This window comes from Carassius auratus, chromosome 11, assembly GCF_003368295.1.
Source record: "Carassius auratus strain Wakin chromosome 11, ASM336829v1, whole genome shotgun sequence".
NCBI lineage: Eukaryota > Metazoa > Chordata > Actinopteri > Cypriniformes > Cyprinidae > Carassius > Carassius auratus.
Genome location: NC_039253.1, coordinates 8,575,619 through 8,592,837, shown reverse-complemented (window position 1 = coordinate 8,592,837; position 17,219 = coordinate 8,575,619). Strand labels below are relative to the sequence as shown.

Genomic DNA, 17,219 nt, shown 5'->3' with positions numbered 1-17,219 from the left:
GCTTATTATGTGACAATGTAATTACTTTCTACTTTCTAACAAGAAACTCATCAAATTTGGGGGAAAAGTGCTCTTCAAAAGGATTCATGAGGTGTTTAAAATAACCACAGTTCATGAATGGCTGTTGAACTTGCCCTCTCTCTGTCCTCCATTCAAAATAGGCTTTCCATCAGAATCACGAACCCATCCATTGCAGTCTGCTTTATGCACCAAGTACTCCTTCTTCTCTTGGCTGTACTGTAGTACCCCAACCAACTGCCAAGAATACTCCAAAGCTGGGCTTTCTGGATCCACTACATGGCAAACACATGAAGAACAGACATTAAATTTTTCCCACATGTGCCCATATGGCTCCCACTGGATGGGCTATAAGATTAATTTATTTTCAGAATGAACTACAAGACAAATGATGGGATCCATTCGACTACAATATGTCAGGTATTTCCAGAGGGTTTAAACAGCACTGTACCAGGTGAGAAGCTGTTTTTTGTTGGCAGCAGGGCTTTGGCAGGAACAGGTTTGCGGTCGATGGAGCCTTGTTCATAACCTAAAGCCAGCCATTCCTCTGGAGTACGGGAGTCAAAGTCCTCATTGTCGAATATCTGTTGTTACACAAAGTTCTTTAAACACAAAATGAGCCACTTATACAAAACACACAATTACACCGCCAATGAAACAGAAAGACACATGATTTTAAACTGAAGCATCTACATGGACACCAAAATGAGGGTAAAAGCCACAAGGAAACGGACATTAAAATATGAATATTTAATAAATATTTCATTAAAACAGTATACAAGAACATGCATGACCTCCAGAGACAGGTAGTTTGAAACTGGTGGACTCGTCTCATTTTTGAGCATCAGCTGGTTGGAATCAATGCCTCGCTCTGCCAAAAGATTATTGATATCCAACTTCTGATACTCCCTCCTACGTCTGGAAATTAAAACAGACATTTACAATATCGAAAAATGCCTTTATGTAAAAAAAAAAAAAAAAAAAAATATATATATATATATATATATATATATATATATATATATATATATATAATCTAATATCTAGTATCAACCAGTGCTAAATGAACAAAATTAATTGTACTCAAAATTAAACATAATAATATCAAAATAATACTATATTAAAAAAACTACACTGTTGTTGAAAGGTTTGGACTCGGAGTCAGGAGGATGTAACATTTTTTTGATAAAAAAATACAGTAAAAGCAGTACTATTGTGAAATATTATTAGAATTGAAATAAGAACATTTCAGGTTGCGTATGTAACCAGGTTTCCTGAGAAAGGGAACTCAACTCGACACTATGGAAACACTTGTTTGTGAAAGGTATCTGAAGCACGTGTGCAAACACACCAATTCTATTGCCCTATGTAGTAGTTTCTGAATATTTTCAATGCTAAAAACATTTTCTAACATCTTAATATTTCCCTTGATCCATGCCCTTTGATAGCTATTTTGGGTGTCCAAGAGGTAGTATGTTAATGTTCTTGCCTTTGCCTCATTGATAGCTCGGAGACAAATTTTAAAGCACTGTAAGTCTTTTAAACATCCTCCCACTGTCAAGAGGTTAGAAGATTTGATGTCTATCTATATGTTGAAAATATTTAATTTTATTTATTTATTAATTATTTAATTCGGTCAAGAATGCACCATTTATCTTGGCAGATTTGTTGTATGTTTTTTAAATTAACCTATGGATACAACTCTTGATTATTTATTTTCTTTTCATCATATTTTTATGTAAATGTATTTAGCTGCATTGATATGTATTAATTTATTGGAATGATATTGTATTAATTTATTGGAAAAAACTGAACAGTAATTTTTAATGATAAAAATCTCAACAATTGACTATTTACAGTACAACACACCTTGAGGCCATATTGACCCTCTTTTCAAGTGACTAGTTTCTTTAACCTGGAATAATTGTATTCTTTTTATTTTTATGATAAAGCATGTCAAGCATCCCGTCTATGCTTGCATCTATTTTGCTTAACAAAACAGACCTGAGGCTCATTTTTGGGTTGTGACCCAACAGCTGAGAAGCATTTGTGTAAGATGTTTATCTGAACCGCTCACCTCTCAATCTCAATCTTACGGGGCACATGTCCTGGAGGGCAAACATAAGGCACCTGAACTTTTGGACAGTAACTTCCAGGGTGGAAGTCTGTCTCGTGCTGGAGTTCATGCCATTCCTCCTCCATAGCACTGGGTGGGACAGGAAGCATTCTCAACATAGATTCTAATAAAAAACAAAGATAGAATAATTAGTATAATTAGTATCTATTTAGTATAATTAGATTGTTGTTTGATTTCTTACTTTTGCGGGACTTGGACTTGTTTCCTTCCCGGCACAATAAACTGGTGCTCACTGGGTCTTTCGTATATGACTAAAAACAGTAGAATTCGTTTTGGTGATCATATTTAACAAAACAAGTTGAGTATACTTTTACTGTATGTTTTCATTTACATGTACGATATGAATTGGTAAGGATCTTTTTCACAATGCAGAAAAATCAAAATGAATTGCAGAATTCGGTCATAAATATTGAATTTATACTGTATAATGTGCAAAACTGTATGTTCAACATGTTATTTGACATTAATTAATTCATATGTCGTACATTTGTGATAATGTGTATCATAAAACAGAAAAAAAAAACAGACAACAGAATTTATTGTAAAGAGTTTTATATAATATTTTATATTGTTATGTTTAGCAACCTGATTAGACACTTGATGATTAAACAGAATCAACAGAATTCAATTCATATGCAATAAAGAAAAAAATCCAAAAGAAAAAAGTAAAACAGAATTGACTTATCGTAAGCCCCGCCCCCCTTAGTTACTGTTGCTCCCTCTGACAAACAAACGGAGATACTCAGTGTCTCACAGTGACAGCTGTCAGTGTGAAAACCTTGTCTCACAATGTTTTTGCATAATTTTGGACACAGAATTGCCACTATAAAGTGGGAATTAAATATTCCATGGAGGGATACATAAAAGATTTTAATATAATTGTGGGTAACTCAAAGCGAGGGTTTACAGATCACAATGCAAATGGGAGGAGTCTCATATTACAGTCGCCATGATCACAGATGACAACATACAGGATCAACACTGTTCATGTATCGCAAAGTACATTTAACTAGTTTAATATGGAAAGGCACTGAAATGTAGATCTTCGTTTATGTATTTTTGACACTGTACATGACATGAGAACAGATCACTATTTAAGTTTAATAGCATTTACTTTAACGTTAGCTAGTCTTAGCCAGCGATACCTTGCTGAAACGCAAGATGACATTAATGTTCTGCTTGAGAAGATAAAAAAATGTCACTTAATGAGAGTATGACAAACAGAAAATTAACTTTTTGTCTTCACTGGCATTGGGGTTGAATGCTTAGGGTCATTTTCCTATGTTTTGTTTGGGTTTTGGAAATGTAAAATTGCCCATCTTCTCAGGATTGGAATCAGTGTTACAAGTACCACATCGTTTTTCCGAAAGCTTTGGATCTTCCAATGTTTCTCAATGGTGCTGAAACCTAAAAATGTCTGAGTTATGCTCCTGTGCAACTGATACTAGACTGCCATTGGCTTATCAATGTTTAAAAACAAGGGCTTACCGATAGGTCAACTTATAAACAATGAACGAATACAATGACAAATTTGTAAGAAAAATCAAATGGATTTCATAAGGCTCTAAATGAGAAATTAAAAATGATAGAAAGAATCAGTAAAATAAGAGAAAGATTGGTTTACCAGTTACAGGCTTGCTCCTGGTTTACTTACGAGATTTGTGAATATGCAGGGCAAAAGGGTCAGTTTGTGTCTGTGATGTCCTCTAGGATGAATCATCTGAGATATAGATGGATGGTTTTCTGTCTGTTTTTTTTTTTTTTGGGTCAATAAAAACAGAATTTACTTTATAACATGCAGAACTTCATGCACAATGCTTTATTTGACCTGAATAAATTAAATGTTTTGTTTTCTAAAATGTTATAATATTTGTGATGTTAAATGTGTATCATAAAACATAATACAAAAAAAGAACAAATAAATAAACTGGAATTTACAAAAAAAAAAAAAAAAACAGAAAAAGGAAAAGAAAAGTCCTTTTTTAAAAAAAGAAAAAAGTTTTGTAAAAGTTTAATACAATATTATATACAATTTTATACAATTAAAAATATTATATATATAATTTTTTTTTTTTTTTTGCTGATACAGATTTAATGAAATCATTCAGACATAATTTAGAAAAAAAAAAAAAACACAGAAAACAGATTTCCGAAAGAAAAACAAAGAAACAATGGAATCTGGTAAAAAATAAAACAAAATTCCATGAGGCCCTAAATTAGGAAATAAAACGATACCATCATTAGAAGGAGAGAAAGATTGATTTACCTGTTCTTGTTGACTTCTGTCTGGTCTTCTACCAACAGACGAGGTGGCACTCAACGCAGGCAGTTCATCCCTGTGACCTCCTCTTGACACACCTGGAGGGAGAGGATGAATCCTCTCAGATCCAAATTGATGGTTTTCTGCCTGTTTTTTGGCCATAAAAAACATAACATGCTATTTGATAGTAATAAATAAATTAATTAAATGTTTTGTTTTCTAATGTAATGTTTCTAATTTGTTATGCAAATGTGCATCATAAAACACAGAATGCAAAAAAAAAAAAGAAATAAATGAAGAAGAAAACAACAGACAACACAGAATAAAAAATATCATAGACTTAAACTGATGGAATGTTTAAATTATAATAGTTCAAAACTATTGGTAATATTAGTAAGCAATTTAGACTTATCAAATTTATCTATCTATCTATCTATCTATCTATCTATCTATCTATCTATCTATCTATCTATCTATCTATCTATCTATCTATCTATGTGATAGACTGCATGGCCTTAACATCTTCAACTTCAAGCTTTAAAATAAGGTTACTGTTTATTTAATCTTCTTCAGCAACACCCTTCAAACTTTTCTTTTCTTTCTCAGGCCAGCAGAAGAGATTTAGAAGAGGTAAACCTGTTGCCGCTTTGGGTCTGGTGCACTGATGAGAGAAGAAGCGGTGTTTAACGGGGGAAGTCCGTCTCTGGGACCCTCGCTTGGCTCGGCTGGACGGCGGGGTCGAAACATCCCGAAATCTGGGCGATTTTTGTCCGGCTGTTTCTTCTCCATAATCGCTTATCCAAAAACGTTAGAAAACAATCAAAAGTTACACAAAAGTATCCGAATCTCATTATAACCAAGCACTGATACAGTATCAAACACTGTATTTTAATGACATAATACAATATAGAGAAACATGATAAGTTACAATGTTACATTACGGTCGAGTTAAACACGTCATTAAACCAAAAAGAATTTTTTACACAATATCTCACTTCAAATCACAGCAGGCTCACTAATAAACACGTCAACGCGTACCTCACTAACAAACAGGCTATTTTTTCTCTCTTTTTTGAAGATCTCGAAGTCGTCTGGTAAAACAAACGCGTGTCGTAAGGATTTCGTGTTTTACTTGCTTTGCAGTGTTTTAACTGTCATTTAGCGACGCTGCCACGGTTGCCAGGCCAACGCCGTGCACGCGGGGTTTGTTGTAGATTCCGGTGCACGAGACTAGAATGAGCGCTTTGCAGTCCTTTACTGTGCAGAGCAAAACAAACATTAGTCTGCAGGTTTATAGAGAAAATAAAGAATATATGTATTTGAGATCAGTTATATTATTTGAGGTTAAGCTTTAGTACAGGGTCTAGCAAAAAAAAGCCAAACAAATAAGTATGTGATGATGTAAATAACGGTGTCATTCGAGTTTTCAGTGTTAAAAAAATACAGATAGAGTAAAAATGCTTCCAATGTAAAATTTGGGGACATAAGGCTGTTCAAATGTGCACATATCAATCTGGATTTAGATACTATTGCTGTCATTAATAGATGTGGTAAAAATAGTAAGAGCAGTTGCTTTGATGTTCAAACTGAGCAATAGTAACTTCCTCACTGTACTGATTTCTGCACTTTTTTCTTACCTTTCATTTATTTTTCATTGTTATATTTATTTAGAACAGATGAAAAAGTGTAGGACTATTATCAACTAAAGTCTACACATGTGTAACCATAAGGTATTTATAATAATAGGTAAATTAAATAATTAAAAAAACATATTAATTAGCTTTTTCCTGTATTTCATAATATTCAATTTCTGTTCTATCTTTGATTCATTTTATTTCGAATAAAGCACAATATAAAACAAAATATAAAAACACATCAAAAATGTTGCAGCCCCAAAGAAAAACCAAGCCCCAAAGACAGGAGCGGGATGAAGCAAAAGCATATTATTATTGTAGGTATTTCCCCAGATTTCCACACAATAACTCAAGTACGGTGTATCGCAGTTTGTAAGATGGGTAGAAGGAGGCGGGAATCGGCGGACATATGAATAAAACTTGAATAAATAAAAAAAAACACACAACAACACGACAGCCACTCACGGACGACTGCCATGCACAAACAAAACCAATACATAAAAAAAAAAAAAAACAGGCCTGGTCCTCTCTCATCCTTCACTGTCGTAACTCCTCATTTACCCTTTCGGATCTCCTCCGACTCGAGACCGGTGAGTGGCGCAGGTTAGTTCAATTACAAATCACTCCCCTCGCCCCACTCATCACATATGGTAATACAAATGTATTATACAGAATATGCATTGATCTATTGTCCAAAATATGTCTTGCTTTATTCAGAATTGCTAGCCTATAGTCTTTCCAATTTAGCTTTAACATACTTTATTTGTGGTATCCAGCATATCTTGTAATTCCAAAATTACACCAAGAAACGTATTTCCATATACTCTTTCTAAATTTACATTTCAATACTTGACGGTTTCTTTTATATTTTCCAAATAACATAATCTTTGTTTTACTTATATATTTAACGACTTATATATTTATTTACATCAAACCATTGTCTTGATTTATTTATTTCAACCATTAAAAAGCTGCTGTAAATTATCCCCGGAACAAAAAATATTTGTGTCATCAGCAAATAAAATGAATTTGAGTGTATCTGATATTCTACATATATCATTGATATAGATTATGAAGTGTTTTGGACCTAAAACCGATCCTTAACATCCACAAGTAATGTTCACATTTGAAGATTTCTGTTCACTGATCTCCACAAACTGTTGCCTGTCCGAACCCCTCTACCATACCTCTCTAGTTTGTGTGCTAATATGTGATTAATGGTGTCAAATGCTTTCTTTAAGTATATTAAAATTCCTACTTTATTCCTAGGTTTGACAGAAAAAGTATATTTGTAGGAGTAGAAATGTACATCTTCGGCTAAAAATGCGTCTGAAAATTAGCTTTAGTGGGAAAATGTTGCCCCTTACTTTAAAATAAATATATCAGTAGACCTCTGTCCTTATATGACACGATGCACTATGAAAATACAGGTAAGTATAAAAAAGTATGACTGCAATAGTCTTATAGTCAATGACAGACTGAATCTCAAACATTCAAGACATTTATAATTTTGTACTTCCATAGTTAATGCCAGTAATTATGACCTAACACACTGGAATGGGTGTCCCAGAGTGATCTCAACCCATCCGTTCTCTTTTCATCTCATCCTGTGTAATTGTACTCTTATGGTCCTGAATGACCCACAGGGATCCTCACACTCCTGGGTCAAGAGATCACAGAATCCTGCCCCATTTCCCAGCGGAGATCATAAGCAACACACACCTTCGCCTCCGCTGGCCCTGCAGATCATCCTGAGTGGGTTCATTGTAGCGTGCATGAATTACTTCATGTGCCTGAAATCATGTGTCATTTCCAGAAGGTGTCTTGCAAACCCAAAGACGGGGTTGGGCAAGGTCAGAAGTCAAGTGCATGTGTGAAATTCAAAATGAGGAGCCAGAGATGCCTTCTGACTTTGCATGGGATACAACTGCCATCATTGTAAAAGGACTGAGAAGAACATGACAGACTGACAGATCATTAAGAAGATTCATCAGATCATTAAGTCAACAGGTCAAAAAGTTAATGGAGAGCAGAGGAAAGACTTTGCCACAAGCTACCAATGTCCACTCAGTTTACTCTCAAACTGAGGCACTTGATGTACAGGTTGCCAATTTCAGTAGAGAAAAAAATTAAAAGACTCTTTCTATGCCATAACAGATTAAAGTGATCTTGTGTGTGTGTGTGTGTGTGTATGAATATATATATATATATTCCTTCTTTTCTTTTAATTTAATCTTTATACTATATTAAAAAAATATATAAATATATATATATAAATATATATATATATATATATATATATATATATATATATATATATATATATATATATATATATATATATATACATATAAGATTTTTTGTAAAACATTTATTTATAATTAAATTTTAATTTATTTGCTTTTATTATTTATTTTATTTAGATTTAATGGGCACGACTTCAAAGTCACCAAAATCTTTTGTTTCAATTTGCAACATGCTTGCAGAACTTCTAACCACATTTCTCTAGAATCTCTTTTTGTAAATCATACTCTTACAAAACTGCGTCCTCCCCTCCAGCTTCTTCAGTTGTATAGTTGCGTCATGAGGCACATCGACCCATGCTGTATCCCAAAGGCACATCATGCAGCAGACACATTTGTCAATAGATCCGAACACCTGCCAGCAATTAATGACTAATAGCTTTGGCCTACAGCATTACAGGGTTGTTTGAACAAGACAGATGAAATCTCAGATGAGATCTCTGGAGCGCTGGGTCCTCAGAACAGAAAAGTGCTCATTTTGTGGTCCAAAATCAGGGCAGATTAGTCCCCCAAGCGATTGAGGTCATTGATAAGCTTCAGATGAAAGACATTTCTGATAAAATGATGCACAACTGGGACTTTCAAATGAAACTACGCCAGTATCAAGAAGAAAACTTCAGACTTTTAAAGCAGGTCCAGGAAATAACTCAAACTTGTCATGCTCAACTTTCAGTTCACACCTACTATGATTGTTAGCTGTGCTTGATGTCACAGAACTGTGCTTTATTTAAGGAGAAAAGGTGTTCTGTATTAAATTAGTGAATGCCAGAGAATGCCATTTATTTGATTTCAATCAGTTTTGTAAAAAAAAAAAAAGGTAAATTTCCTCCAGATGAGAAAAAATATGCTTTGGTAATTTTTGACTTTTTATAATGTCTACATTTTGTTCCAATTGCAAATTATAATCGCATCATTTTCCATTTCAGTTCAACATAATGACTTCATGTCTTTTTCTTTTTTTTTCTCATAATTATTACTTGTATCTCATAATTTACAACTTTTCATCTCATAATTTCGAGTGGGGATGCAACAAGTTAGAAACTCTGCATACATTTCTGGGATTTTTTGGAAGCTTTAGAAAAAATGTAAGACATTTTCAAAAGCTTTTGGAAAGTTTCCGGATGTTTCCCACAATTTTTCCACCACTTTGCAACCCTAAATATGACTTACCGTATTTTCCAGACTATAAGTCGCACTTTTTTCATAGTTTGGCTGGTCCTGCTACTTATAGTAAGGTGCGACTTATTTATCAAAATTAATTTGACATGAACCAAAAGAAATGAACGAATAGAAAACATTACCGTCTACAGCCGCGAGAGGGCGTTCTATGCTGCTCAGTGCTCCTGTAGCCTACCACTGAAGACATAGAGCGCCCTCTCGCGGCTGTAGATGGTAATGTTTTCTCTTGGTTCTAAATAAATGCGACTTATAGTCCAGTGTGACTTGTATGTTTTTTTTTTCTTGGTCGACGTATTTTTGGACTCATGCGACTTATACTCAGGTGCAACTTATAGTCCGAAAAATCGGTATATCTATTTTATAATATATATTTTACTTAAGTTTTCAATATTATGATTTCCCCTCTTATGTAGCAGAAATTGTCTTCCATAGTTCCAACTTCCAACTGTAAAGTAAAAGCAAAAAACAAAAAAAACAACAAAAAAAAAAAACATATGAAAAACTAATAGACCAAACAACAACTAGCAATGTCAAGGTAAAGAGTTTGATTCCCAAGTCAATTTGTCAGATTAGCTGGCAAATGTGTACATTTAAATGAGGGTGATATTATTATTGACATGTAGGAGGTGAGCTCACTTTCATCCGCTGACTTTTTGATTGTACTGTCCATTAAAACCATCCACTGAATTGATCTGTGTTACTTGCACACACAAAAAGTCCTCCTCTTCCAGTCATTCCTTGCCTTTATTCCACAGGCGGTTGTGGGTGTCACGCCTGCTTGAGTGTGACTCCTATTTTGCAGTAATGAAAGCAGCATGTGCTTCTAACTTTAGCTGCTCATGATACCCAGATGTTGGTTTTGGAGAGCAGCAGAGGTGGGCCCCCAGCTTCCCAGTGTCACATCGCTAAACAGCTATGGAAGAATATGAAGCTTCTAGAAGTCTACATCTTTGTATTTGATCTGTGTTTTTAAACCGCCGGAGTCTGTTTTATCTCAGTTAGCAAACACATCAAAGATTGCAAAAAGCATTTGAGCTGGTATTTGTTCCACACTATAATATGTGGAACAAATACCAGCCAACGTAATGTAAAACACATACACATCTACCATAACAACACAAAATCTAGCTAATGTCCCATATTACGACTAGTTAAATGGTTATACATGGTGTCTAATATGATTTTAAAAAGTCAGTTCAACAGCCCTGCAGCAGTGCATGACGTCGTCTGTTCTATTTAATGGGTGAAATGTATACACCATCAGGTCAGTGAGTGTTACATTGTAGTACTCCAAGTGTGTTTTATGAGAGAATAAAAAAAGAGCCGTGTCCTGAAATGACGATGCTTTTTGCCAGACCAGACAGACTTAGTGGCTTTAATGGTGACCCGCATGACCTTTGAATGCTCATTAAGGGTCAGATGAGATCACGGGTGGATACCTGGCCTGCATGTGGCCATAAAAAAAGAAAGGTTTTAATTGCTGGTGGTGAGATTAGGCAGGTTTTTGGTTACTAATAGACACCTGGTCACAATTCAGGGATCACAGTTACTATACGAAACCCCTAACCCAAAGTATTGACCTTATAAAACAAAAACTTACTATAGTGGAGAAATAGAGGAGAACCAAAACCAGAATATCATTTGCAGGTGGCCATTTTTTACTGCTGGCCAAATTAATTAATTATAATGAATATTAAAATGAAATGTTCAATAAAAATATACTTACCAAAACTTTAAATACAGTACTAATAAATTCTAATGTAATCATTTAATATACTATAATTGAAACATTGAATAATTGAAACCATATATATATGTATATATATATATATATATATATATATATATATATATATATATATATATATATATATATATATATATATATATATATATATATATATATGTTTGTGTGTGTGTGTGTGTGTGTCTGTGTAGATTGCTTGACAGACAATAATAACTAAATCAAATACGTATTATAATAAAAGTTATTATAAAAATGTAAAATTATAATATTGAATATTTAATCATTTAATTTTGAAGATATATTAAACCTATTAAAATGTTGCAGATTTTATTATGAAGAAAATGACAAAAAATATATAATTAACATTATATAGTTTAACATTAAAATATATCAAATTTTATTATAAAATAGCTTGCTGATCCTTTGACAGATAATAATAATAATAAATAAAAATAGTTATAAGAAAATGAGAAATTATTAGATTAGATATAAGATTAAATGTAAAAATAATTCACTAATTCTTTGATAGATTATAGTAAAATATGTATTATAATATAATAACAATCATAAAATTACAATATTAAATATTACATAATTAACTAGTTGAAATGTAATAAATCAAATAAAAATAAAAAATAACTGGCTGCAATGCACATATAAAAAGCATAAAGGGTTTACATTATTTATCAATGCCACTGCATTCATCCACCATGCCTCCTTTCTTTTTAAAGCACCTCATGGGGTGCCGGGAAATTTATACTCTACTGTTGCACATTTTCGCTCTGCAGTTATTTACAATCCCTTTCATAGACATTAATATCTTGCAGAGGCAATAGTAGCTTGCTGTATAGTCCTCAATGATGAGACTTGGAAATTGCTAAATCCCTCTGTAAGCACTTGTCTTATTTACTTACTAACCCCTATGAAGGATGTTGGGTGTGTGCCTGTGCGTGTTTATACAGACCTCCATATGTGTGGGAAGCTGTACTCTGCTTGAATAAAATGTGGTTTCAGCTGCGTCAGTGCAGCAGGGCACTACCAATCAGACACAAACCTCTTCAATCAAAACCACCCCTCTTAAAATTCCTCTCATTCCTGCTTCTTAAGGCCTATTAATGTTGAAATTAAATGGATTTGGAACGCTGGCACATGTGCGAGTGTTTATGTGCAACGAATCCCATCATAGACAAATATACAATTGCGTGATCGGCCATTCGTATGTATAAACAGTGACATGAGCTACTGCATGCATGGTTATATACACAATAGACCAACACAGAAAAGCATAAGCGACCCTGGAGACACGCACGCATGCATGTAGTCACACAATTGCTTTGGCAAGCGTCCTACATGTTCCACAGGGGCTCCGGACTGTCATAGCCGTTCATCTGGCCTCTATCAGTGCCCAGCTTGACAACTTAATCTCACTCATTCATTCTCACAGATCAAAGCAGCACACTGTAATTTAAACCTATCACCCACATTCACATGTTGTGACCCTCTCTCTCTCTCTCTCTCTCTCTCTCCCACACACAAATGTTTGCAAACAGACATGCAAAGACCATCACAAGCCCACATTTACACAAACATACATGTATTTAAAGATTTTTGTTTCTCCAATTGTACTTCACATTTGCTGTAAAGATTTTCCGGACTATAAGTCACACTTTTTTTCATAGTTTGGCTGGTCCTGCGACTTATAGTCAAGTGTGACTTATTTATCAAAATTAATTTGACATGAACCGAGAGAAATGAACCAAGAGAAAACATTATCATCTACAGCCGCCAGAGGGCGCTCTATGCTGCCAGAGATGTTGCTCAGTGCTCCTGTAGCCTACCACTGAAAACATAGAGCGCCCTCTCGCGGCTGTAGATGATAATGTTTTCTCTTGGTTCTTGGTTCTAAATAAATGCGACTTATAGTCCAGTGCGACTTATATATGTTTTTCTCCTCGTCATGACGTATTTTTGGACTGATGCAACTTATACTCAGGTGTGACTTATAGTCTGAAAAATACGTAAATATGATTTTTAATCACATAATTGTTTTACGTGTTAATTTACACTTTTTATGTCATAATCAACATGTTTTATTTTATAATTGTTTCTCATAATTTCACATTTTTATCTAAGAATTGTTTTTGTTGTATTTTCTGCTTGTGCCATAAATATGACTTTTTAAATCTCATAATTTTTTATATGATAATTTAGACTTTTTTATGTCATGATCAAGACTTTATATTTCAAAATTGTTTGTCATACTTTCAACTTTTTATCTCATAATTGTTTTTGTCATAATTTCTACTCATGCTACTTGTTTCTACTTTTTAATCTCATGATTGTTTTATATGATGATTTTGAATTTTTATGTCATAATTATGACTTTTTATTTAATAATTTTGACCTCATAATTGTTAGTCATAAACTTTTATATCATAATTGTCACAAATGTCACTGACTTGTGTCATAATTAAGACCCTTTAATCTCATAACTGTTTTTTATGTGATTTTTTTTTTGCCACAATTATTTTTTAATTATTATCTCAGTAAAAAAAAAAACATCATAAATGACTGTCAGAATTTTGCCTTTTTTGTCATAATAATTACTTTTTATTTCTTAATTTTATATTTCTTATTTTCATTGGAAAAAACAGAATGTGAAATTAAACATATCAAACAACAAAACATTGTCCTAGCAATGTCAAAGTCATGCATTCAATTAATTGGCACAATTAAATGAGGGCTACAAAAGCCAAAGTGCCACAAAGCTAATTCTGTCTCTTAAAGCTTCTCATTCAACCTCAATGAATACTAATGTGGGATATACACACAGATGTTCTGATGTGCCTAATTTCAAACATCCCTCATTACGAAATGTATGTTTTCCATTATACAGTACCAGTGCTGGATAAACAATCATCTCAAGTGCTTGAACATACTTTGATGCCAAAACCTTTTAGCAATCCTGAATATGATGGTCGGATGGTTTAAATTGCTATCATGAATATGGATAGTTTGGTAACATCTGTCATTTATAGCAGGGTTGATGTGGTAACATTAACAGCTCCCTGGGAAACAGAAATCTATGATTCACCTTTGACCTTTATACTGATGTTCTGTCCTGTATAGGGGATATTTATTGTGGTGGAGCTTCTCTACTTAATTTTTGTATTTTATTTAATTTTGGGGGTTATGCAGAGTGACACGTTTCAATTTTAGAATGTAATGACCAACTGATTAACAACAACAACCAATCATAAACTGAGCAGTGTTTTCCATATGAAATATCAAACAGTGACCAAAAGCAGTTACAGTCTGAAATAAGCTACAAAAGCTGTTGTTTAAACAGGTTACATGCTTTGTTCATTCAATCAATGATGATTACACATTTGCAGCTTAGAATGATCATCCCCGGGAAAAATTCTCAACTCTGTAAAAACTGAAGCGTGTGAAACATGAAAAAAAGATAATGCAAGATTTAGAAAGACACATGGCTGACAATTTAAAGTGTGAAAAGCCCACAAAGTGGGCAAAATCTGGCCAACACACGGTCCTTCCCAAATGTAGGCAAGCTTGATATACTGTAAATGAATACTGTGCAAAGAGTTGCATGGCCTTTAAAATTCCTTCCCTTTTGAGAAAGTCTAGTTCAACAATACAGCGACACACTGTTTTGTACAAATATTTTAATGAGCGGCTGAAAAGCTTTATCGGGTGCAGGCTGGTTAAAACCCAATTATTTTCCCAGCATTTAAATGAACCACAGTTACCATCAAGTCAATTAACTTTTGCTTTTTTAGCTGAAACAAGCATCCAAGTATAAAGAAAATATTTTTTTATTAAAACTACAGATCATACTAAACAGGAATCACTCACAACACACGCACACACACATAAAATAATTTATAAATAAACTTTTTTTTTGCCATTTTTTATTTCTATCTACAAAAACTATTCGGCAGCAAACAATCTATTTCACAAAAGACAGTGTTTCTTTTATAACTTCTGATCAGGAATGCCAACTATGTGTCATCTGTTTTATTTCTAGGTGGAAATGGCTGTTTCTAATTCCAGGCAAGACCATCTCTTCCTGTTTTTGGCATGCACTCAGTCAGTGGATATAAGGTGTGTTACACTGATAGCCTGAAAATGCAACCTAGACACTAAAGTTGCTGTATTATCCCTAATTTGTAATGCCATGAGGAGACCATGAGAACAGCCAGAGGAACCCCACACAGTTAACTTCTGAATTATGCAATGGCATCTGGTTATATTTGACCACGTATGAAGACAGCGACAACAGCAAAGGGATATTAGAATGAGGTTTCTTTGTCATCACAAAATAAATTACACGTTAATATGCTGCTGACAAACATGAGAGACAAAAACTTCCTATGTCCTATGACACACACATATGGCACACACATACAATTTAATATCAAATCCTAAATTATGCTTTGATTCTGTCAAAAAGGTTGACGGCGTCTAAATCAAACCTTCTTAAAAAGACAGATTCATCCATTTTCCACATCTGGAAGTAGTAAATAGTAATAGCTCACAGCTAATTCACCATCAATAGGATTAATGTGATCCCCAGTAAAGATGGTTATTGCTCATGCAGTCTGCAGGGCGGCAGAAAGGCCCACAACAGAATGATGTGAGGTTTGGAGATGAAGGTCTGCTCTCTGAGCTTTTTTTATGACCTGGAGGGCAGCCAGCCGCTGTAGTGAGTGTCAGAGAGGAGAATGAAAGCATGAAGAGATATATGTAGGATATGAGAATGGGGGAGGAAAACTAATAAAGAGCACATATATAGAAATCAAAGACATGAAATTAAACTCAAGCAAAAGATAAGAGGAATCAAAAAGTAGGAAGTCATGTGCAGTGAGTGTGCACTATGTCTAAACTACACTAGCAGTCTATAGAAGCACCTACTCGTCATGTATTATTAAAACACAAAATGTGAAATCATTAAATTAAATATTAATTTAGATGAAATATTTCCATTGTAAATCCATCTTTGCATCTGTTTTTGTATTTAGTTAGTAGTTCATTGCTATGAATAAACTAGACATACAAACTAATTTTGTATTATTAAAAACACAAAATTAAATTAAATTAAATTAAATTAAATTAAATTAAATTAAATTAAATTAAATTAAATTAAATTAAATTAAATTAAATTAAATTAAATTAAATTAAATTAAATTAAATTAAAATCTGGCAATGTTTATTTGTAGGTTAGTTAGTAGCTTTGAATATAGCAATAAACTTATTGCTTTGAAAATATCTTTATGTTTACTCAACATGCTGTCCCCAAGCAATAGAATTTTTCGCCACAGAACTACATTTTTTTACCTTTAGACCTTTGGAGTCCCTACCTTCTGCAATGACCAAGCATAGAAAGAAAAGGGAAAAAAAAGAATTGAAGGCCTTTTTCACTGAGAAACTGTTATTATGGATTACGGAATTGTATATTAGCCCAAAGTATTGTTTTTATATAAAACATCTTAATGATGGATTTGTTTATTACAAGCACACAGCTTTTCACACAACACTATTTTATAGAAGTCCCTACCTTCTGCAATGACCAAGCATAATGCATAGTGCATTTGATTATTTAACAGATTTAGTGTTTATGTGCATATCGGATTGTTCTTTCATTCACCCATTCATTTACAACAAGGAAGGGAACTATAAGAACCTAGTTTAGTTCAAAAGAACCTAGAAAAAAAGGGGCTTGCTGGAAATTTGCACATATTGTAAACAGTTTTTACGTGACTTCAATAAAACTTTGCTTTGTAACGCTCTACCATAAAACCAAAGACTTCATTTAAGGCTTTTGTTTAACGCATGTGGCTTTGAAATACATTTTTTCCCATCAGCACTAAACATACTCTTTCTGCTGGCATGACTCTTTCTTTATTCATTAGCTTGTGAA

General features: G+C 33.6%; 1 protein-coding gene across 3 annotated transcripts in view; it reads right to left on the bottom strand.

Moving 5' to 3' along the window:
- The window catches only part of dnah1 (dynein, axonemal, heavy chain 1), a 36,549-nt gene extending 30,982 nt beyond the window's left edge, over positions 1-5,567 (bottom strand). For 2 of the 3 annotated variants that reach the window (XM_026275220.1, XM_026275222.1), the window contains exons 1-9: positions 5,454-5,567; positions 5,052-5,209; positions 4,422-4,562; positions 3,810-3,902; positions 2,337-2,406; positions 2,096-2,258; positions 813-936; positions 470-602; positions 135-293 (exon numbers count right to left, since the gene is read on the bottom strand). In XM_026275220.1, the coding sequence (XP_026131005.1) occupies positions 135-293; positions 470-602; positions 813-936; positions 2,096-2,258; positions 2,337-2,406; positions 3,810-3,902; positions 4,422-4,562; positions 5,052-5,204 (1,036 nt within the window). In that variant the 5' untranslated portion in view covers positions 5,205-5,209; positions 5,454-5,567. Of the gene's footprint in view, positions 1-134; positions 294-469; positions 603-812; positions 937-2,095; positions 2,259-2,336; positions 2,407-3,809; positions 3,903-4,421; positions 4,563-5,051; positions 5,210-5,410 lie in introns of all 3 variants that reach the window. The other variant, XM_026275221.1, reaches the window with a different exon arrangement.
- Between the last annotated feature and the right edge of the window lie 11,652 nt (positions 5,568-17,219).